Source organism: Egretta garzetta, unplaced genomic scaffold (assembly GCF_000687185.1).
Source record: "Egretta garzetta isolate BGI_Z169 unplaced genomic scaffold, ASM68718v1 scaffold142, whole genome shotgun sequence".
NCBI classification, from domain to species: domain Eukaryota; kingdom Metazoa; phylum Chordata; class Aves; order Pelecaniformes; family Ardeidae; genus Egretta; species Egretta garzetta.
Window position 1 is genome coordinate 563,356 of NW_009258955.1, and position 25,481 is coordinate 588,836.

The window sequence follows — 25,481 nt, forward strand, 5'->3', positions numbered from 1 at the left end:
GCAATACTTGAATACTTTGCTTTTATTTCATAAACCCAGTGCTCTGAAGTCAAATGTTTTTCCATGGATAAATAATGGGACAGCAGGATGTATAAAGTAGGTGAGGATATACTGGGCTAAGGGGTTCATAGCTCTTTTTCTCCCCCTCAAAAAGCAGCACCAGCATGGGTAGCACACAGGCGCCTGCCATGCAGGACAGTTACAGCTGCACGCCTGTGCAGATGGAAACTGCATCTGCCCACGCTTGCAGCCCTGGTGGCAGAAGTCCAGAGACTTCCAAGGCACCTTTGCAGCCACTTGATCACAAGCAATCTGACAACCCCAGGAACTATTCGGGGTCCCCACGGGAATGGATTGTCTAAATTAATACAGCCTTCCTGAGTAACTGTAAGTAAAGGTTGCAGAATTGCCCAGATGACAATTTCTCCAAGTTTGCATACTGCAGACCCACCAAAAGGCTCCCCTTTTACACAGACTCCACCCCCCAAAAAACTCCCACACTATAGCTTTGTAAGAGGTCCTTAGCAGTGATTGCCTTAAAAGACAGTTTTTAGACCTGCCTTCACTTTTTCTGCACTGGATCTAGGAGCTTTAGATCCTTTTCATGCTGCTCTTATTCGTTACCTGGGAAACAGAGCTAGAGTAGGAATGAAGGTTACATCCCATATGTTTTATGCTATATGTTTCAACATTTTTCTCTTATTTTTGTAAAGCAAAACAGAAAGAAAAAAAACCACCAAAGCAAGCAACTGATTTCCTCAGAAGATTATTTTAAACTAAATAAAAAGCGGAGATAAAGAAGATTTTAAGTTCAGGCTTAAAAGCATAAGCCTTTTGTTGTAGAGCAAGACAGGTCACTCCTCAAAAGCCAGGGACATATTCAGGTCAAGACTATTTAATAAGACTATAAAAAACAGACAGTTTCTAATATCTTCCATGGCATGTGTAACCAAGGCAGTGACAAAATATTTTTTCATTTCCAAATGAGCAAGTCTGGAATTTCATTAACAAGCAACACAAAAGAATTACTGGAAAGGCAGTTTGCCCTTAGTCGCTAGTTGAAAAAGAGAGGGGAAAAAGAAGATAACAGTGAGGTGCAACGATTAATGAATTTACTTATTTTTAACTAAAAAAATAATCTCTTTCAGCAGCCTTCACAGCAGCACTGTTTCCTTTGCATTTGGTATTTCTGGCTCCAGCTGAAAGGAAGATGCTGAAATAGCATCTTCGCTGCTGGCAAGCAGTTAAGCAAACACAAAAGTCATTGAGAGCCAGGGGATCACAGCATCCCAACAATCTGCATATTCACACATTGGCTGTTATGACACAACTGCACGCAATTATGAAAATTCTCATGTTCAGACCAGAGAACAATTGCTGTCAGAGGACAGGGCTCAGTATTCACTGTGCCTAAAATCCATATAGTAAAATGCAGCTCAGAACCCTCCAGCCAAGGTGCTTTCAAGAAATTTAAAGAAATTACTTGCATCGCTCAGTAGAGCAATTCTCTTGCAAAAAAAAAAAAAAAAAATTCAGATAATTGATTTTAATGCCATTTATAACTACCTCTACATTCATCAATTAACTCGTATTGTAAAATAGATACCTGCCAAACAGCAAGGCACAATACCACGATGTCACATTACCGTAATCATGATGTTCATATAGATAACGCGCACACTATGGTTGCCATAGAAACCTCTCAATGCTTTTTTCTGAGTTCTCAGTTTATAATCTCAAAATAACACTCCTCTAAATGTTAAGTATAAAGTACAATAAATGTCAGGAAAGAAAATGAATGAAACAGATTTTTCTGTTTCATTCAGTACCAGTTACTGTCAATTCATAATTGTTTGTTTAATTTTCATGGTCTCAAGTCATTCAGAGCTTCTTTTTTCCTTTAGGAGTTGTTCCATACCTTGACAAAATTGATATGATCGAGTCTCTAGGACTTCCTATAAATGCGGAGACATGAATTAGAGGTTCACTTTCCGTCACCTGAAGTTCCTCAATACCTGCTTTCTAACAACCCTAAACCCTATCAACACAACTTTTTCTGTTAAATGCTTGACACTAAATATAATGTCCTAGATAGAGATATATCAAAACTACACTATGCAGCACAAAAAATATTGCAGCTGTTTCTAACAAGACATGATGCATTGTGTCACATCCCTACACCTCATCCCAAGCTATATTTAATACTGCATTTCTGATTTTTTTCTGTTTAATAAATCTGCATTTTCCAGAAAAAATCTCAATTTCTTTGGTTTTATTTGCTGTGTTGTGCTTTTTCACCTGTTCACCTTTTTTTTTATAGTTTTATTTCATACAGACCTTGTCAATATACATCTTTAGATCCTATGAATACTTGATGAATGAAAGCAAGAATATTGCTATTTTCACCTCCATTTTTCACAGCATGCAAGAAAAAACTTTGACTTTCTATGCTGATTGGAAGTATAGATATTTAAATTCCATCTATACTAAGTCATGTCTTTTGAACTAGGTGGGGCACAGAATTATTACATCTCTTTTACATCTCCTGAGATCAACACTTGGACATAGTTCAAGTTACAAGTGAAATGAGTTGGGTGGTCTCAGGAAAACCTATTATAAACAGCATTGCTCATCTGAAAATTGCACCAAACTGTGAACATCTGTTACTGCTCTAAAGAAACAGAATCTGGAGCACATTAATACCGGGCTCAGTGAAACAAAGATTCTTTAATCATGGCAAAAAAGTAGCTCTAACATAAGTTTAAATGCATAACTAAATTATGAAATATGGACACCAGGTCATTATCACACACCTAGTTACTATAGTCTGCAGAGTTCATATGGAATTTCTTTGAAAAAATGTGATTACCTTTTTCTCCCAAAATTCATTGGGGAAACTCTTAACAAAGAAGGATGTGACCATCAGGCCTGTTCTATTTTGCTTTCTGCCACTTGGGTGATACAGCAGATCTGCCAATCTGAGGATTCCCATGAGGGCAGCTCTCTCACTTTGCACCATCATCCCATCTCCTACAACTGGGTTTTCCAGGAAGGTTTTGACCAAAAAGTGATTGAAAAACCATCACTTTCAGTTGTCCCTTGGAGCTTCAAGCCATTGAACACAGAGCATCTCTAAGGCTTCCCTTATCCTTCCCTAAGGGCTAAGTGAGATGGTTAGGACAGAATTACTGCCTGTAAGGTTTCTGACTTATACCAACTGGCAATTTGAAAAGCAAGAGTCAGGCACTGCTACACCAACAGTTTTGGTGTGACATGTTCACTAAAGCAGAGTTCAGTCTCCACATTCACTTTTGGCTTCACCTTTTTATTTTCTGTTAAGACTGTCATTAGCTGCACATGATCTACGCTGCTTCTGTTCTCATAGGGTGACCCATGACCTTGAAATGTCTTCATTAAAGACAGAATTACTCTGTTCCTCATTTACGTAGCTGAAAGTTAAGACATCTAAATTTACGCATCCTGGACTCCCTTCATACTCAATGGAGAAAACGGGAGAGATCGTGTAAATAATCTATTTCACCACATGGGAAATCTACAGCACACAACTTACACCTAGACATCTAACTGTAAGAAATCAGAAGTTAGGTGAGATGAATCCCAGCTTAAGAGATTATATCAATATTTTCTTCCTAAAAACCTTACTGAGCACTCAGAAAGAAATTGTATTCATTCTTATATACCACAGGCACGCAAGAAGCAATGATCCTAACAATTCTCCATTAGTAACATCCTGAACTATCCACTCAGGCTCTGTCTCACACAAAAGTTTAACACAATTCTCCTTGGTACCACTCCAGGATAATTTGCTTGCATGTTTACTGAAAGGTTTCATTTTAATCTAGGTGAAATACATTTGAGGAGATATTTCAGAAGATACAACCAACCTAATATTTCTTCCAACTTATGTCAAAAAAAGATTAGCAACCAGTCTTTGCAGATTTTTTACAAAAACATTACACTGGATGATTAATAGGGCTCTACACTCTAAACTTCTTGGAGCAGAAATATAAATTTACCTATAGGGTTGGATTTCATGTGTATGGGATCCATGATCAAGAATGGAGTCCCAACGAACCTCAGTAAAACAATAATTTGCATTTGATACTGGAGGAAGGATAGCAAGTGGGTAGGCTACATTAACAGTAACTTCGAGGATGATAAAACAGCTACATTTTGAACGGCAGCAAGGTGGATGGCATTAAAGCCAAAAAGAAGATGACATTTACGAAGTTAATGAATGAGGAGGATTTGAACAAAATTCTTGGTAGTTCATACAGTAAAGAAAAGCTGAGACTTTGAAACACCACATGGACACAACTGACTTATGAAATGGATATATGTTTTCAGAGACATGGCTACAATACACTGCTCCAACAGAAACTGAAAATGACAGAAAACCCAAGCAGAACTGTATACCCTGGCATACAGATTAACACATATTACAGATATGTTTTTCAGTTAAAAAAATCCCATAATGCTCGGATGAAAACAGAGCAGATATGACAAGAAATTACTTTCCAGATAGTATCTTTCAAAAATTAAAGCACAGAAGCAATGTCTCTCACACAGCTTTGAAATAGAAAATTATTACTTCTATGTGACTTAGCTGCGGCAAACTGATTCATAACATTACCAAGCTTTCTGCACGTAAAAAATAGCATTGCAGAAATTAATTGCAGGTGTTGGCAGAGTTTAGATAGATGTATCTGCAATTATAAAGACTTCTGCTTTGAAATTATATACTGTTGAATAATTATGATACCTTTTACTCCATGAACATGCTCTACCATCTATGTCATGAACATAATAATTAAAATGAAAATTTTGATGTTCCAGTTTGGATGCTGACACCCTAGTATGAAACTTAATTGCTTTGCAGTACTGAGAAGTACTTCAATATATGAGTATGTTGGTCAGGGAAGTGTCAGTGTGGCTGTTTTCCTATTTTGACTACTAAATAAAGTCAAACTGATATATAAAGTAGAGGCTATGAAATTATCCTCAGTATATCAGCAGAAGAACATCCGTGGAGTGGTAAGACATAAGATGCTGTAATTACAAGCAACATACACTTGAACTGATACCATTCAGTGTTTATTCTCTAAAGAACAGCTAAGAACAAAGCACCTCAAGAGTATAGGTCAGAACATGGACTGGCGTGGTTTTTATGGCAGGCAACCAGAAGGACTATCCAGGCTTAAGCAGCAACATTCAGAAGACAACTAGTAAGTACTCTTAAGCTGGAGACTTGTGTGAATGAGTGGGAATGATATGGATCGCTTCCCAGCAAAGACCGGAAAGCATGCCTTCTCTTCCCCAGAATCAAATGTATACCAAAGGGCAGACTACAACCTCTAGGGCACACCCACATTCAAAATAATTAAGTGCCAGGTCACTGATATATTTGTAGGAGGTGCTTTGAATACCTTGCAAAAAAGCCAACAATGCTGAACCAACTGGAAATCAAATACAGTAAACTGGCATACACCCACTGTCAGAACATCACCGATCCCACAGGGACCATAAAGGTACATTTGCAGTGAAGCACTGATGGTTTCTTATGTCTCTGTTAGCTTTAAAGCTGCCTTCCTGAGCTGCTTGGTAACCACACCACTGAGATCTGCCTTATTGCTATTGCCAGGATAACCTGTAATAGTAAACTTTAAACTGGTGTAGGTAAACCTATCAGAGCTCTAGTTACTACAATGTAAGACATACTTTACTTCTCTATGGTTAGATTTCACTTATTTTTTATTCTTTCTCTCCTTGTTGTTACTCCTTAACTAAAAGCTCCATCACACAGGTTTGGCAATGCTTCAAATTCAGGCTAGTCTGGCCAGTTCCAGGGAAGGCCAGAGTTCTGCAATGAGGAAGCTGGCTTTGGACAGAGAAAGACAAACAACGAACTTACTGACAGCAAGGTACTCCTTATCAGCTGACCTGTGGTAACTCATGTAGGTGTTTCTTCCCTGCTGTAAAAGCAAGGCAGATCATTCAGCTTAAGCAACTCTCAGGGCAACAGTTGTTAATAAATTTGATTGTTTACATCATCTGTTCACACATTCAGTAATTTCTTGTGTACTGGGACTCCTGCATGCCTTCTCTGTTATTTAATCCAAAGAAGGTATCTTGAGATAAATACTAGAAAATCCATCCCCTATAGGAATTGCTTTCATGGAGATTCTCTGGTATCTAATGAAGCATAAACTGCCATTGAAGCTTTTCCCTTCCCGCTCAAGGCATTTGGAATTGATCTCTCTTGTGTGCACTCTCAGTCACCAACAAAGGTGAGCTCACATGCAATGTTAATGCAGTTAACGCAGGTTAATACAGATTATACCTGCAACTAAGAATATATTTTCTAGGGGCAAATATTAAAAGCTGTAAATTCTTTACACACTTCTATTTTGCTGGGAGCATGTGTTCCTACACTGTATTTCTGCCTATTAATAAGTTCTATAGATACACAGAATAAAGGTATTTCAAATATTTTCAAATAAAGAAAATTTTCTAAAAACATGACTGCATACATGATCTACCCCTGTAGTTTTATTGTGGGTAAAACTTTGCTTAAGATTTCTAAACCGAGAAATTATTTCAGTTTTATTGGCATAAATATGAAGTAACTCTACAGGAAAAGGGCCAAACTGTGGTAAATTGCAGCAGAATTTAGACCGGTTAACTTGGCTAATAAGGATTATAGACAATAAATTAGTGCATGTTTTCCTTTCTGGTTTAGCAATTAAGTTTTATATATTTGCTTGATATTGGTTCAATGGGTTATTTTGTTTAAGAATGAGGCAGTAAGAGTACGGCACCACATATAATCATATGGTACAAACAGCACCTGCACACTTAAAAACATCAGCAAGAACTGTAATCAAGAACATGTGATACCAAATGTTTTGAATCATATATAAATCAGAAACACAATATATCCTCAAAACTCAGGTTAGCTTCCACAGGGTATAGTCTGAGGTTTCCTTGTACTATAACTTCTTTTTATTCTGTAAAATAATATTTAAAACATAGAAATAAAATCTGCATATGTTCCAGGATGAGAAAAGGTACTGACAATTTCATAGAACCGTTCAGTCATGTGAGGTGAGGTTCAGACCACATACTTTGTCTCCAAAGATGGGGGGCAAATAAAATTTAAAACTTCCAGGCAAAAGAACAATTTAGGAAGCGTACGCACTAGAACTGCCATAATCCTACTCAAGTACCCATTTTGGACTGCCAGGAGGCATTACTATGGGTGTCCACCTTTTGTGATAATAACGTAACACAAGCCCACACTCTTGGAATAGGAGACTGGGGCTGCTTTTCTTCCTCAGCTCTCAGAAGACCACCATAAGCTAAACAATTTAGGGAAAATCTTCCACCTGTTACTATGCTATGGTAATGCAAGAACCATAAAGGACATCAAGCATGCTATGGCCAACTATACTGGACTAAGCTAGGAAAAGGTCAGTTTGGGTTCAAGTCCACATTGACTGGAGTATCCGTCTTTTACCCAATTATTGTTTAGCGTTAAATGCATGAACATTATAGCAGCGGAACTAGAAATCATGTTCCCCAGCATCAACAGAGTGTCTCAGCATGCCAGGTGGGACACTACTAGATCCGTATGTACCATCTTAACCCATTTTTTTACCTGTGTTGTAAAGTAACGAACAAAAGTAAATTAACATTTTGAAAAATCGCATAGTGAATCTGTAGCTCTGTACTAAAACCCCTGTCCCTTGGCGGGTTCTGCAAGTACAAGAGAAAATGGCTTTCTCTTGACTAAGCATAAAGTACTAACCTTCTGACCCTGACTCTCCGCACTTCCTAGGATTTGGTGATAAAAGGAAGGTAGGAGAAGAATCTTCAACTATGTCAAATAGCCACAGGCTGAGAAAACAGATGGATAGGTATAAGCAAATTCACAAAAGATGAGACTGATAAAACCCTCAAACGCTTAGTCCCTTCCAGCAATTTGGAGTCTAGTGCATCACTGACTCTCACAACTCAGTAGCGCTCTCTTTCATACCACTGTGTTTAGCCCCTTGGCTAGCGACAACTTGGAAACTTTTGACAACACACATATCCTTTGTCAGTTTTCTTGCACGGTTATTTTGTAGTATCCCTTCTCTATTTAAGTATTCTAACTTCTGTCTGTCAAATGAGGAGGCAAAAGAATTTCGTATTTGTCACACAGATAAGCACTGCGATAATACAGTAATTCTTGTTATTGCTATATTCCTTTAAAGCAACCTTTTTGGTTTATGCCTTACAGCACCCCTGGGGTGTGGCACTGCAGGAACATCACACATGCTATGATCTGTTTTAAGAAACAGCATTTAAGAGATGCCAGTAAAAGAGAGTCATAAAATTCCTTGGGAAAATTAGAACCCTCCAGCTTCTTTTAATTAATTTTGCCCCATTTCAGATCTTAATATAAAAAAACCACACACTAAATGGTATTATTAGCATCCAAATAAGTAATCACGGTGATATTTTTCCAATGCATAAAGATGTCATGGTACTTTCAAACTCGTCAGATCTTATTTGTACAACAGGATTAGCAACCATTATATTCTAGACCCTTCTCATACATACGAGCCTGTCTCCCTGCCACTGCAAAAATCTGTGAGGCAGACTGAAAATACAGACTATAGTCTCTCTTAGCCACAACATATAGTATTGCTGCAAATGTCATAATTTTGTAGTAGCTTGCTGTATGTTTGGCAGAATATGAAACAAAATATTTTACTAAGACTAAACTTCAATTTTTTAGGCTTTGTAACAAACCACTGCTTTACAACAAATATTGTATCCAGGGGAACTCTAGAATCTAACTCTTTGAAATTATGACCTCTTGAACGCTTTTAATGAAATCCCTGGATGCTTTGAATCTGTTCTACAACCGACCAATTTTAAAAACATGCAAGGTCTCAAATGTTAAGATGTTCCAGAAACCTGGATTGCTTAAAAATACCGAAGATTTAAACTCACGAAAAAAACATATTAAAAAACCTTAAGAAAAAAGAACTTCAGATCTAAACCTCCATTTATACATAGTAGCTGTATCCTCTGTAACACACTGTAATCTTAAACATTTATTTCAAATAGGAAATAATTCTTTCAAAAGATAACATTACAGATTGCTAGAAAAACATGACCCTTGGGGAGACAAATTTCTCCAGAAAGATTAGAAAATACCTCTTGTGGAGTTTGCATTAGATCTGAAGTCCGGAAGACCAGAGTACCAACCCACAGTACAAGAAAACTGTAAAATTTTTTCGGCTAGAAAAAAGAATTCCACAGCTAAAAATCACAAGTCAGTATAAAGGAAGGTAGTACCTAAGCAGGGAACAACAGATAAAAATGAAAAATATCTTGACAGGGCAAGTAATTACTGGCTTTAATATGCCCCATAAATGCCTTAAAACAATATTTTGATATTGCTGGAGAGCTGGGGCACAGCTCAGTACCACTCTGCCTTCACTGCCACATCTGTTCTCCTTCTGTCCCCATGGCAATCAGGCCACTTCCTACTCAGTTCTCCCCCGGCTGAGCTGTTTGGTTCCCCCAAATCTTTTATATGTGAGTCACTGAAACACTTAGTCATACTTAAAAAAAAAATCACTAAGAATTCAGATGGTGCTAACATATTTAAGTGGTGTGTAGGTGTGTTATCTGATGCATACAGTTACAGAGATCATCCCTCTATGAGTAAGTTTTACATTACAGATAAACTTGATAAACTGAGTGTATGACAGGCTTGTTATGACCTTTCCTGAACTATGCCCACAAATTAACGCCTACTTATATTATTAGTAACACTCCAAGCCCCCAAGCGGTGTCCAACAGGAAAATATTGCATGTTTTAATTAAATAACTTAAATCATAAACACTTTCTTCCTCCTTACACTCAAGACAGCCTTGAGCGAGTGATGAATTTAAGCTCTCATATCTCACAACTCTGCCATCACGTTAAATGGAAGCTGTAGATGCCTAGAAAGGAGAGCAGCTGCCTCCAGACCTGAGAAGTTCCACGACACTGAATTTTAAGATCAAATTTTATTACATACAGTACAGCCTTCTCCAGTTTTTCTCAGAACAGTATGAAAAGTAGGTTGGTTCTCAAAAATAATTAGGGTTGAAATACCCATGCTCCTTCAGACACATCTGAGGAGCATCTCTCAGACAAAGAAGAGGGGGGTCTAAATCTGCTGTGCTGCACCCCTGGTGACAAGGATCCCTTGACTATGGGCAGACTTTTTCCAGCAGGAGCTGTGCTGACTGAAGAAGCTACTGCCCACAAGCTGTCCCCAGCTGTTTGTAACTCTCTCCCTGGCAGGGGCTACTGGCAGGCTGAGATGCATCTGTGCATCTGGATCAGAAAATAATGAACCCAGCAAGCTGGAGCCATGCAAGCAGGAAGTCTCTGCTAACCAGTCTCATCTGGGCTGAGGCAGGTTAGGAAGTGCTCAGAAGCAGCTGAGCTGGCGAGTGGCAGGAGGGCACTGCAGTTGCTGACGAATGAACCGGAGACCATCATCATTCCAGCCAGGTCAGCTGCAGAAAAGAGACCCATTGCCAGTGTCTTAGTTTTCACACCAAGCCCATACCTGATGTACAGATGAATCTGGCAGGAGAGGTTATTCTCAAAGCTGCCTGGATCATGCTGTTACTCGAGTAGCACCAGCCACAATTTAACCAATGAGACTGCTGTTCTTCTCATTACATTTCTGTAAAATCTTAAAAAAATTCATCAGCTAGTTGCAAGAATAAGCTTTTGGGACAACTTCCGCTACTAACACATTTTCAGCTATTTCTCCTAAAAGCTGTCTCTGAAGCTGACATTTTGCAGTAAGACACTGCTGCATGTAGAAGTGGTTTTTTGTTTCTTTCATGAAAAATATTCTATTTTTAAACAAGTCTTAACACTTGGAAAATGAACATTTGGACACAGTTAGGAGGACTGTGAATTGTAGCATCTCCAAATATTCTATCCACACAAAATATGATCTGTTTCCACTGCTCCTCACCTTCTTAACCACCCCAGGTCTTATTAAGTTCCAGGAAATAACTGAAGCATCAGAGATAGAGAGCAAGCATCAGTGCCTGCTTAAGACTTGAGAGAATCTTTGGCTTGGAACTGTAAAAGACCTTTTACTCACTAGTTTTAGCAGGTTTAAGCATTTCACAGAGCTTTCACTCAAAAAGATACTACTTTAGGATGCAAATGCCATTTTATCCATTCATAGACCTGGAAAAGTATACAGATAAAATCCCCTTGGCAATTCTAGGAGTACATTTCTAGTCCTAAATCTCTCAGGTTTAGCTTGCCCGTAAGACGTCTACTTGGCAGCACCGCCTACAATCACTTGAACACATTTCTCAGAACAGCAACAACTTTAAAGTCTATATCCTTGACACTGGTAGCTTCTGTGGACTAAATTAATGTCATATTTTTGTTGCCCATTAGCTCCTAAAAGTATATCATGCTGCAAAATTCTCTGTACAGGTGTTCATTGTCTACAGTGCTGATGGCAAGCCATGCATCTGACAAAGGTTAAAAGAGTATATTTTAGTTTTTTAATGTCTAGTACACACACAACCACTCTCCAAATTAAATAAATAAACCACATTTTGCCTACACTGAAGCTATTTATTTGCATGCTAAGTTGACCATTTGCAGATAATTTGGAGTTCAATCCTGTGAAATTATTGCAGAATTTGGCCTTTGTATTGGGTTTGCATGGCAAGGTTTTGGTAGTGTGCGGGCTACAGGGGTGACTTGTATGAGAAGCTGCCAGAAGCTTCCCCTGTGTCCGACAGAACCAATGCCAGCCGGCTCCAAGACGGACCCAACGCTGGCCAAGGCCCAGCCCATCAAAGACAGTGGTAGCGCCTCTGGGATAACATAGTTAAGAAGGGGAAAAAAAAACCCTGCACAACTGCAACCACAGAGAGGAGTGAGAATACGTGAGAGGAGCAGCCCTGCAGACCCCCATGTCAGTGCAGCAGGAGGGCAGGAGGTACTCCAGGCACCAGAGCAGAGATTCCCCTGCAGCCCCTGGTGCAGCCCATGGTGGGGCAGACTGTCCCCCTGCAGCCCACGGAAGCCCACAGGGGAGCAGATCTCCACCTGCAGCCTGGGGAGGACCCCATGCCAGAGCAGGGGGATGTACCCAAAGGAGGCTGTGACCCCGTGGGAAGCCCACACTGGAGCAGGTTGCTGGCAGGGTTTGTGACCCTGTGGGTGACCCATGCTGGAGCAGTCTGCTCCTGAGGGACTGCACCCCATGGAAGGGACCCACGCTGGAGTTGACATTGAAGAACTCTAGCCTGTGGGGAGGACTCAGGTTGGAGAAGTTCACAGATGACTGTCTCCTGTGGGAGGGACTCCACGCTGGAGCAGGGGTAGAGTGTGAGGAGGGAGGAGTTCTGCCCCTGAGTAGGAAGGAGTGGCAGAGACAACGTATGATGAACTGACGGATACCCCCATTCCCCGTCCCCCTGCACTACTCGGGAGGAAGAGGTAGAGAAAATTGGGAGTGAAGTTAAGCCCGAGAAGAAGGGAGGGTTGGGGGGAAGGTGTTTTAAGATTTAGTTTTTATTTCTCATTACCCTACCTACTCTGGTTTGATTTGCAATAATTGAACCTAATTTCCCCAAGTCGAGTCTGTTTTGCCCATGATGATAACTGGTGAATGATTTCTCCCTGCCCTTATCTCAACCCATGAGCCTTCAATTATATTTTCTCTCCCCCATCCAGCTGAGGAGGGGAGTGACAGAGCAGCTTTGCAGGGTCAATCCACCACAACCTTAGAGTTGATAGGAATTCATTCTATCAGGTAGGCTCCAATTTGTAATTCTTCCATGGCTCCTCAGCATCAAGATGACATGGTCATCAGCTAAATTGCGCACATGAAGCAAAATAAAGGGACCTCACAACCTGCCCAAGAGAAAACCTGTAAGTACAAAAGCTAATGTGGATTCTCTTTCATCTCAGGACATATATTAAATGCAAGCAATACACTTAGTTGTTAAATGAATAAAACCATTTTAAAACTTGCTTTTCAGGGTCAGGTTTGCAACATATTGTTGATGCAAAGTTCATACTGAACTTAAAAAAACAAGTTCCAGTAAAATTATACTGAATAAGTTACTATGCAAAGCAGGAATATACATTTTACACTGTTCTCTGCTCTTATTATAGTCTGATGCCTTGTGCTGCTGTGGTTTTTATGATATAAGTATTTAGTAATGGTATACGAGAAGTAAAGCTACATGGCAGAAAAATAAATAATTTTACTGCATTTACCAACCAGCTTTCAACTTACTCATTATAAAATTCCTCTGTTTCCCTACTCCTACAGTAGACAGATTTAGCAAAACTATTTACTGAGATGACTTCATATAGCAAAAACATTCAGGTTTCTACTAAACAATGCTTGTTTTGTTGCTTGTTTTTGGAATTTTGCAGAACTAATGGTCCTGTTTATGCCAAGATTAATAACCAACAGTTGTAAATATATTTCAAATAACTGGAGGCTGAAGAGAAAAGAGATCGTATCAATGGATTTGTTTGTGAACAGACTTCAATGCAACCATTGTGCATGGATTGCAATTCAGAGGTCACATTTCTTTATCAGGTATGTTCTGGAAACCGTAAATAATGTATTCATTTTAAAAAATTACATGAATTGACCAAATCCACATAATCCTCTAGAATTTTCGTCCAAGTGACTAGCAAGCAACATTCCTTTGCAGTTCATTCATATTTTTGAGGATGATTTTCAACAATATCTTGAAGATGAAAATGCACTTCTAGAATCCACAATTTGGATACTTTATGGAAAACAGATCAATGTTCTGCAATAATCTGTGCTCAAAATGGAATTAACAACTATGATGTATAATCTGATTATCAACAATTCGTCTACTATTCTCTTTCAGAAGCGCACTGCACAATTTCAAAATAACAGAGATGACTGGTCTTCTGTCACTTTAGTCCACACAGGAATAACCAAAGAAATCACAAAAGTCTTAAGGAAAAGCATCAGTCTCACTCCTAGTTTAGCTCAACATGGTTTTCACTGAAAAAAAAATATGAGGTTTACTATCATACTTACCTTGTAAAATGTAATAACTAAGAGAATTAAATAGACAGCTATGGATTACAATATGGGAATACTAAACTTTCCAGAAGAATAGGGAGCAATGCATGTAGAAAGCACACTGGTCTACTCAATAAAAGTATGTGGTGTTTTACCTCTCTTCCACCAGTAGTCCTCTGCCCCCCCCGCCCAGTTTCAACAATGACTCTTAGCATGATTCTTTCAATTTTTAGCTTCCATCATCTGTCCACTAAAGAAGTCTTAATTCATACACATCTACTTTCTCTTCTACTGACAGGTTGCTGAGAACTTCTCAAGAAAGAATACAGAATCTGCATACTTCTCTACTTCTCGACTTATTTTTTTCAATTCCTTTTCAAAATTGAGCTTTGGTCTAAAGATCACACCAAGGATTAGGTGATACTGTTGTATCTATTAGTAGGAGTTTAGACTTGATGAGCCAGAACATCCTCTTCTGTCTCAAACTCTGATTCAACCTTTACCTTTATCAGCCTGTCCTAAATTGTCCCTTCCACACTGAACAAAGAGAAGCTCTGATTATTGGTCATGAACAGGCTACTCTTCTGGTATGGTTCTCATGCTACGTTTTTTCACTAAAACATATGCCATTCAGCCCTTCTCTTCATGACATCCACGCTCTTCTGTTCCTTTGTTCACTCTCTCTTTTTGTTCATCCTTAAACATTCTTTCTTGTCTAGTCCTACCCATTAATTTGTAAACACCCTCGTAAAACAACTTCTTGCTTCCTCTGTTGTTCTTCCCTCTGGATTCTTCCTAATTAGTTCTTTAATCTGCTAAAGTTATCAATATCACAAACATATTAAAGAATTTCTGGATCCATGTTTCTTACCTCCCCTGCTGGTGTCATATTCTCCTTGGATGACATTCCCAAGCCCAATTTCTTCCTCCATTACTTTTCATCCTTGACTTCAACCTATCATGTTTCTGAAAATAATTTTGAATTCTATCAATCTGAAACTCTCACCTCTTTTCAACTTCAGAGCTCTGACTCCCTGTGGAGGAGCGATTACTCAGGAAAAAATTCAATATGGTGTATTAAACTCTATTCATCCAGTTTCGAACTCTGAAGTCTCTGCAGTCAATTCCACTGTTACTAAATTATGTTACATTAAAATCCAATGTCTTAGAACCTAATAACTAAAAAGCTGCCAAATTCTATCAGTTCTTACGTCAGTGTTTCCAGAATACAGTGTTTTACCCTAAAACTTGGCATGCAGCTTTCTATTTCATGTAAGGACTATTCCAGTGCTTCCTTGTCTACCTGCTATACTTACTGCCTCACTACTCTTGAGTCCAGAGGAGGGCCACAAAAATGATCTGAGGGCTGGAGCACCTCTCCTATGAGGACAGGCTGAGAGAGTTGGGGTTGTTCAGCCTGGAGAAGAGAAGGCTGCGGGGAGACCCGATTACGGCCTTTCAGTACCTAAAGGGGGCCTATAGGAAAGATGAGGAAAATCTTTTTAGTAGGGCCAGCAGTGACAAGACAAGGGGTAATGGTTTTAAACTACACCAGGGTAGGTTTAGACTAGATATAAGGAAGAAATTCTTTACAATGAGGGTGGTAAAACACTGGAACAGGTTGCCCAGAGAGGTAGTGGAGGCCCCATCCCTGGAAGCATCCAAGGCCAGGTTGGACGGGGCTCTGAGCAACCTGATCTAGTTTGCGGTGTCCCTGCTCACTGCAGGGGGGTTGGACTAGATGACCTCTAGGGGTCCCTTCCAACCCAAAACATTCTATGATTCTACGAGTTCATTCAAAAAAGTGTATATTTTCTCCTCTCTGACTCTTAAAACTCAGAGCTGCTGCTTCTCATTCAAATTTTGATCACTGGATTTTATATTCGTCTCAATCTACTTTCTGACTCTTACCCTTAAGTCTACATGATACTTCCGGATCTGTTTATTTCCGAAATCTTATTTTCTAACTCTCACCTTGGAGCTTTCTTTTAATTTGCCTGCTGTGCTAGAAGCTTGTAAAGTCACCATACAGCCTCCAATCGAATCCCCACTTAAACAATCTCCTTATTTTGAGCTCATTTAAATACATAAAATTAAAATGAGAACAAGTATATCATATTGTAAGTCTACAAGAAACAGCATTCTCCAAAGGGTTTATCATATTTCTGTGGAGGAAAACTATACATGTGTCTTCCAATCACCATTCTTTTCTTTTTCGTCATTACTTTTAATATAATTCTTACTGATTAAGAAGCCTTCAAAATCCGAGTTATAACAATGCTATCAAGTGTTTCTTTGTAAATCGTATAGTTATGGATTTACAGATATCAATTTCATTTACAGTTAAGCACACATAATTCTTTATTTATTGATCTACACCTACAAGTTTCTGTCCACGTGTATAAACATCTTAATTTTGTCTACTGTATCATTGTAGCATTCTAGTGAAAAAAGGAAAAAAGGAAAGAAATGGAAAAACATAGTTTGATTTCTAGAGGAAGTAAAAACATGCTTTCAGACAAGGCTGCACCTCCAGTTTCAGTTGCAGGAATTCTATTAAAGGTCTAAGAACTAATACTGATGCCTGTAGAGTACAGACAGTATAACCACATTATTTTTAAGCTACGGCTTCCTAAGTTGGATTCCACTTTGTTTCCTCTGAAAATAATAACCAAATGGTATTTTCGCATTTCCCTGTATATATACCAAATCTGACATGCCAATTTGAGATAATGAAACTAAGACACCATTTGAAAAACACAGGAGGTTTTCTCATAAAAATATCCAGGCTTAGGCACATAAGTCAATACTTTGCAAACCAGATAAAACCATCCTGATTCTGGAAGTACAAAGAGCCCCTCATCAATATTCGGAGAATCTAAATGTATTGTGCTTTTTTAAAAAATCAATTCATTTGTATGAAGAAGTCTAAAAAAGTATTTACATGCCCAGCTTTCAGCTACGTAATATGAAAGCAGATCTTAACATCTTAAGCGTCTAAATTCTGCAATATGATGACAGGTTTGAAAAACACAGAGCCATGTAAAGCTGGTCATATTTGCAATCATCTCCTTTTATTTGAAAGGTAATCATGTCCGTATGCCAGACATCAAAATACAACATTTTCTGCTAATACTTTGCAGTTGAGACGCGCTTTCGCTGATGCCAAGATCTGACTTTGGGTCACAAGTACAGCCCATTTTTGCTACATGATTAAACCAAGAAATCCCACTTTAAATTACAACCTCTAAAAATTGACTAACCTTTCAGTATTGAAGTTGGAATGAGACAAATCAAAAATCCCATGAGTTTGAGCTGAAATTAGTTGTTGGATTTAAGCAGCTGGAGGGGGAAAAGGAGACATATCTGAAGGAAGTATATTGAGAGCAGCAGGACTCCCTTTAGGAGAGAAACAGGGAACAGTTAGCAAAAGGAAGCAAGATAAATAATGTGAGAAGAACAGTGCCTATAAAATGCAAAAAGGCTAAAAAGAGAGAAAAATTAGTTGAGAGCAGTAGTAAGTCTTAATATGAAGTGGAACAGAAAAGGTAAATGGAAGCAAAGAAGTCTTACCTCTAAAATTATAGTTATTAGCCTCTGATTAAAGTGTAAAACACTGTGAGAGGTATGTTATTACTGAATAAACTGACATGGGGGATTTGGGAGTCTCATATAAGGCTGGTATAGAGTTACTCAAATGAGTAACGGCTAGTTCCTCAACTATTCTGGCCATGGCTATGTTGACAAGGGTACATTCTCTAAAACCTGCAGTTGGACGGGACACAATGATACCTCAAAACACAAAGGATGGCAGGTAGTGGTACTGGTACCTTAGCCAGTGTTACATTTATGCATATCTTATGGAATGAATCTAGCAATATTGATGTCATTTCAAATTTATATTGCAGTGTCATTCAGCTTCTGAAGACCAGGCAGATATCAAGCACTGTTCCAAGCACTAAATCAAGCACCGCTTTAGGCTCAAAATACATGACACCTGTTTGGAAGCACTTATAAGAAAAAAAAGGATTTATTTTATAAAAACTAGATGCAAGCACTAGTTCTAGGGAAGGCACTACCTTTCTGCTAAAGCATGAGGCTAGGATCCAAAATATGCACAGCCACTAAATGCTAGGATCATCTAGGACTTAGTCTTGATAATTTGCATCCTTGCATAACAAAATCCATATCGCAGTTTCAGCTTAACATAATATGCTTTTATTTTATTTCCTAAGCAATGATGCAACTATTTCCACACTTTTGCCATATACATCTCCTGCCACTCATTGGTTATGGGTTAGAATGGCTAGTAAGAGTTGACTTGTCACCAAGGAAAGAAATTTTAGAACCAGAGTATCTTTGTACTGGATAAGACATAACCCAACAGGAAAAGCATGTGCATTATCTACATTCCATGTTCAAGATAAAAACAAATTTAAGTAAGTTCCACTATTCACCAAGCAGTACCACTGAAGTGCTATCACTACTATGCAAAAAAAAATTCAGTATAATTTCCATGTGCCTTTGACATAAATGTTGTATTTTACTTTATTAATTCATTCTGTAATACTGCTAAGTAGCTAGAAATTGTACAATATTAGTATTGCACATGTCCTTCATAGACCTGACTAATTCTTGAAAGAGAAGTCCCAGGACCAAATCGTAACCGAATGGCTACAAAAAGCTCTCATCCACTTCTCGTCCATGATGGAAAAAATTCAGAATGGATTTGTGAAAGTTAGGAAAAATTTATGGTCACTGGGGTCAGAGCAAAATGCCAACTAACCAACCTCTGTCTGTGGAAAGGATGTAGCGTTATTGTGGGAACTATTGGACTCAGCAAGTTGCATTTGTGCTCAGAGACCAACTGTATTATTACTCCATTTATTTAGTGTACTTACTCAGACACTTCTAGGACAACTTACTTCTAGAAATGCTCCCTCGCTATGGAGTGTGAACTATAAGGTGGAATATAAATGCATAGCTTATGCAAATAGAAATTGTAATCATGCATTCTAAAAAAGGCCAGTTATCTCACTATCATTGCCTTATTGAAACAAATGAATCATTATTGCATAATTTCCTCTGAAGATAACAGGAAGTCTTGGTTCTTACTTCAACACTGGATTTGGTTCAATGGCTTATTTAATTTTCTTCTAAAACACTATCATCATCTAGTGGTATATCTTCCTACTATGTAAACTGCATGTTATGAAGATGAAAGCATTTCATTTACTTAGCATTAAACACTTAGAATAAGACACAGATTTATCATTTTGCAGTTATGCCAAATGATGTGGAGGTGGGGGTGGCAAATGAAGTAACATGAAATAAACTTGACAGAACTGTTGAGGATTTTGAGAACAAACAACATGCCGACATTTTACATGACGGAAACTTGAATAATTTTCTGTCCAAAAGTGAAGACAGACTAAATAAAAAAATACAGCTTGAGGATGCTTTGTATCCTCATTCATACTATCCATAAAGTATAAAGGGACATGAGCAAATATTTTGAAAGAAAACCTTGCAGGTTTTTCAAACAAAATAATTTTTCACACTGTTTTTCTTATAATTTGGGGAAAAAAAAATTTCCCATCTACAGAAGTCCACTATTCATTATGAACATATAACCAGAATCTACATAAATAAGTTGTTGACTTACGTGGTAACTTTTCAATCTAACAAAATCCACTTTCATTGAGATGAACCTTTCTGAATTCCGGCTGAGATTTTTAATGTGCTCCACAAGGTCAGCACAGAACTTGTAGCCACCTTTGAGGACACAGAGAACCACAATATCATTGTCTCCAATGTCTTGCATAATATCTTTGGCCAATCGTTCTGTCCTGTGGCAAAAAAAATAAGGATAAAATAATATTAGATGCAGATTCTAAGTTCATGGTATGCTTTCCATGCGGTTACAAAGAAACACTATGGTGAGCCTATAGCTTGACTGACAGTCTGTTTAAGTGTCTTGACTTGACTGGGTTTGGATCAAGTTCACAGTAGGCAGATACAGAGTGATGGATGCAAGATGCAAAGCATGTGAATCAAACTCGGTAACCTTAAATGCATAAATTCCCCAGTTATAGAAAAGGAAGTAACACATCTCAGCGTATGTTGGATTCATAAGCATTTCTGAGACTTTGGTGTAAAGAATGCAACTTAGCCTTCAGTTTTACCTCACAGGAAACATCAATATAAAATATTCCTGTACAATACCCTAACTTGTTATGTTAGTTACTATGCAAGAACAAAAATTCCAAAGACTACTTTGCATTTTAAAAAGAGTATGAACTCCAGCATAGACAAAAATGTACTAATTTCAATTTCTAAATAAAAACATACTAGTTTTTTAACCTATATTTAGTTGCTACCAACTGACAAGACAATTTTCGCAAGTGCTCAGCCTTCTTCCTACATGAAAATTTTGCATGATCACCATATATTCAGTTCTGCGCCCTTTTACATTAGAACAGAATCAGTCTTTTCTGCTGGCACAAGAAAAAACAGTGGAGCTCATTCTGCTGGAGTACAAAAACAACACTGGAGTTCAATGCTTACTTCAAACAAATATATTTTGAATTCTGTGAGAACTGAAGTTGTAATGTATTTATTTAAAAAAGAGGAATTAAAAGTCAGTTGACCCTAATCAAAAGAGATGAAAAATTCAACACAATGGTAACTGAAAAGGCATTTAAAGCAAGCTTGTGTTTAACAACAAATACAGGAGTCATGACTCTTCCTTATGATGGATGTTTACAATCTTCTTTCAAGGAGTTCCAACAATTTCAGTACTTGAAGCCGGCTGTTTATATGTGGTAGGTAGAAAACTGCAGGCTGAAAATGTCCCATGAAATTCCATTCAGATATTCCCAAAAAATACGCTGTTGAAAATTACCCTTTCCATTTTATGACTTTTTCATAAGATTTTTAACCGCATGTCAAAATAATAACTGAGCATGAACACTGAGCTGGACTACCACAACTACCAAAGCACCATCAAATGCCTGCACTGAGAGCACATGGGAACTACTACAAGGTAAGGAATAAGGGATGATCAAGCTTTCCCACTGCCACCCACCAAATCTAGCATCTTGGCCCAAACAGGGCATGACACGCTTTTTGGTTGTGCTGAATGGCAGAAGTCAATGGTGCAGTTGGAAATCAAAATTAATGATTTGTACTAGGGAGTTGCCAAAGCTGTACATAATTGAACGTTGTCTTTTCTCCTTTTTGTATTAAAAACACAGGATGGTTTGAGTGCAAGTGGGACATTCAAGTATAACTATATGCAAAGCTTTGTACTTGCCTGTTCACCTCCAGTCCAGCTCTCTTGTTATTTACATTCCAATGCCAATTTCACTGTATGATCACACTTTCCTTTTTGTGGAACTCCTGTCTCATTCAATACCCAGATCAGAAATTACATGGAAGAAATTAGACAGGGAGTTGCAAAGGCAGCTACAAGTCTAGCATTTCCTAACCTTCAAGCATTTTTTTTGCTTTAAAACTTAAAGAAATAAAAATATTTTTATAATTGCTAATATAATATTTTAGGAAAAATGTTACATACACGCTGTCTGTGGATGACAGGCTTAATAAAAAAGAATATTACTGGCTAAAGAATTTATTTAGTAACATTCAAACTACACATACCTGTCAACAATAATGCCATGAGGTATGAGCACATATTCCAGATCTCCGTAGTAGTGTTGAGGATAAGTGAACAAATCCAGACTGTATCCGGGCCAATTGTCTGAAATCTGAATAACAAACAGTCCTGTTAAGAACACTTCATGGCATTTGACAACACATAAACGATATACAATCAGTGTTGTAGTACACTCTGTTGGCTGAATTAATAGTATGACATACTCTCTTCCAGTTATAATTTACTATTGCACTTTTCCTATTAATTATTTTGCTTCTCAGTATACCTCAGAAATCAAATGCTACACTTTTTCCCCCCAGAATGTGGGAAATTTCACCTGAAATTAAAACTAGCCAGAAAGAGGAAGTATTTAATACTAAACTAGTGGCAAGTCTAAGTTTCTTGCTACTTTCAAACCTGAAATGCAAATGTAAGGTTACCAGTAAGAAGTGCTTCTCCAATGGGAGATTCAGACAGTGGGATTAAAAGTCATAAAATGGTACATTAAAATTGTACATTTCTAGTTTAGAGGTATTTTAAAGTCGCACACAAATAAATAAATATTCTAGAGGTGAAATAGTGCATAGGGAGAATAAATTATGTGGTTCATGGACAGTATCTGCACAAATCAGCAGACGACTGTACTTCTTGCCAAAGGTGACGTTCTTAATTTAGATAAGTCATCAAAAATAAGTTATTACAAAATGTTCACATCTCACCTCACTATCAGCTAGCCCGTGAGACCATACATTTACACAAAAAATATTTTACAAATTTAATATACATTAGTTTCATAAGTATCAGAATACAATTAAGAGATCTTGCAGAACACAATGGCAGTAGAGATTAAGTAGGGCAAAATAGCCAACAGGTAAAGGCTTCAGAAAGCTATGAAGATGCAAAGTCATCAGCACAAGAACTAAACAAACTCCAAACCAACAATCTTCACAATTCCTTATGAAAGACAAGACCTGCAGGTTCACAAGGTATCTTGGAATCATTACAAAGCTTTGCTTCAATATTGGTTCAGGATAAAAAGCGATGCCTTACAGGTTTTCTTTACAATCATGTTCCTCAAGTCACATATTGCCTTTCTTCTTTCTACAGCTTGGCCACATGAACCTTGAGTAGAGCGATAAATGACAAGAAACTTACCTTTGTGTGAAGTGCAGCTCTTAATGGCATTTCTGCTAAATACAGCCTTTAAAGGACCATCACTGAAACTAACCTCTGCTTACCATTGCATGTAGTGGAGTAACAAACTGTGTCTCCAACACACCTAGGCTAACACAACATCTGTGTTCTAGTCTTCTTGAACTTAGGCATAGCCCTGCCTCACGCTGTACTGAAACTGTTCTGCCTCACGGATTTTTGTTTTGTTGGGGGTTTTTTGCATATTCTTTGACAGCTACAGACACCTCGACTGTTGTGTTTTCTTAACTCTGCCCAACAGCTTCTGTATCAAAAAAAGTTCTGTGTTGGTAAGTGCTACCAAACGTTTGCCCATAAAGAGCACAACTTGGAGATCACTGGAATCAATGAAAGCTTTTCCCCTGACTTACACAAACTACACAAAAGAAAAAAGTTACTTAGTTATGTTCCTCATTTCCACAGAAACGGGAGATTATAAATATCCTCCTTGGCAAGGTTTTTAATTAGAGGCAAATCTTGCTCCAAAAACACTGCCACAGAAGGCCTGGGAAGCAGGTTTCCCCCTCTTCATTTCCAATACATAGGGGTGGCTGACACTTTTTAGACATTTTGTAGCAATGAACTGTCTGGCGTGGCTTTGTTCAAAAGCATTTTAACATAAAATGAAACCATTTCAGATAGTGCTTTAAATTGCACCAGTACTATAAACCCCCACTAAGAGCCCTTGTCAGTATTGCTTACTTATGCATTCTCACCAGATTGCATGTTTTTAGTGTGATGCAGAAGATCAGACTAAATGGGTGGAAACTGCTTCAGAATTCATGCAAACCAATAGCTTTTACTTAGGTTACAGGCAGTCCTCTATGAAACGGGATCAGGATGAAATTTTGATTCTCCTATCTCTCCGTCTGGTGCTCTTGAATAACAGAACATAAACAGCATCACTTTGCCATAATATAGAAGTTCTCATTTACTAAGTGCTCACTGGCATTTGACAAATAAGACTAAATTCACATGTACTTTCCAATTAATTATTGTTCTAACATGATAAGCCCGTTTCATATTCTTTTTTCTTTCAAACTGGCACTTCCCAACAATAAGGCTTAGAAAGTCTCATTTACCCTGAAGCTATTCACAGTGTTATGCTACAGGACAATTTTCAAGTAACTGTAAATTTTTATGAGTGTTCTGCTTGTGAATTTAAAAAAAAAAAAAAAGTGTGATTATCCTCAGTTTAACAGTTAAACACCAAAAAATATTCACTCCAAATTAAACCCAACTTCTGTTTACTTCTGGCTTTAGCCCTTGAATATATGAAGGAAATATTTGCGATTGTTTCAATAAAAAGGCAGTATCCAACTGGATAAATAAATACATATACTAAATATATTGGTACACAGCGTGTAAAAAACGTCCTACAGTGAAAGAGCTATTTTTAAAGTTCAGCCTTGGCATGATCGAGCAGCCCAGCAAAAATTCTTCAGTAGCTCTTTAAAAAGTTGCTGTGAGTGTATACAAAAAGGAATTCAAATACATGGCAATACCCAAAAGCATTCCCTTGAGGCCTAAGGCAGAAGCTGGAGACGTTCAGTTGCAACACCTTTGGAAGAACGTTGCGAGTTTTGTTGTCTGGCAAAGTGGGTACACGTGAGGTCTGAGCACAGCACGCGCTTCAAAGCAACGATGGCCTGGATTCTGCTTTCGTGTAAAATGAGGGAGTGAGCATCAAGCAAAGCCCAGCTTTTGTAAACTTAAATCATGCTGCACTGGCCTTGCTTTTGGTTGGGTTGGGGGGGGGGTTGGGGAGCACATGCACATCTTTGTGTCTAGCAAGAAGAAAAGGAAATCAGTACACCAGAACATGGTTATGAGCATTCATCTCCTCTGCAACATCCTCACGCTGCTTTGGTGCCAAAGGCAGTCACCCATTTAAGAACGGTCATGACACAGGTGGTTGATGCATGGTGGTTTCCGACAGGGCTCAAACACGCAGCAACGGGTTTCTTTGGAAGGGGGATGGAGGGGACGCTGGCGTGGGCAGGGTGCAACCACTGCCTACATGGAGCCCTCAGCCCGGGCCACGATCCGGGTGGCTGTCCTAGCAACTCGGTTAAAATCCCCATGCCACAATAAAGCAAGAACACACCTAAGGTGGTGGCAGTGATGGTGTTTGCTTCACAGGAGAATCTGATTTGTCCCTCAGAATAAGGAGCACGTTCCTTCATCTTTTGTGTAATTTATTCACCCCCACCGGTACCGCAACCTCTCTGCCACAGTTCGGGTTCTTCCCCACCGCCGAAGGAGGGGCGGCCTGACAGCGCGCCTGTACAGCGCTCCCAGATCCTCAGGGGCCTCTGAGCGTTTCGGTGGGAGCCAGACACGCCGGGATCCCTGGGCATCCCTGGGCATCCTGGTCGCACTTACACAAGCAACCTGGTGAAACCCGCAGCCACGGCCGCCGCGCGGGATCATCCAGGACCGTATTTTCACGCCGGAAGCCAACAGCCCGGTGGAGCCTGGGGAGCCGGCCGGCC

The 25,481-nt window shown here is 38.7% G+C and overlaps 1 protein-coding gene across 1 annotated transcript in view; it reads right to left on the reverse strand.

Moving 5' to 3' along the window:
* The window catches only part of PRTFDC1 (phosphoribosyl transferase domain containing 1), a 46,930-nt gene extending 21,584 nt beyond the window's left edge, over window positions 1-25,346 (reverse strand). Inside the window, exons 1-3 of the mRNA XM_009634557.2 lie at window positions 25,205-25,346; window positions 21,801-21,924; window positions 19,804-19,987 (exon numbers count right to left, since the gene is read on the reverse strand). Of these exons, the coding sequence (XP_009632852.1) occupies window positions 19,804-19,987; window positions 21,801-21,924; window positions 25,205-25,346 (450 nt within the window). The remainder of the gene's footprint in view (window positions 1-19,803; window positions 19,988-21,800; window positions 21,925-25,204) is intronic.
* Window positions 25,347-25,481: the final 135 nt, after the last annotated feature.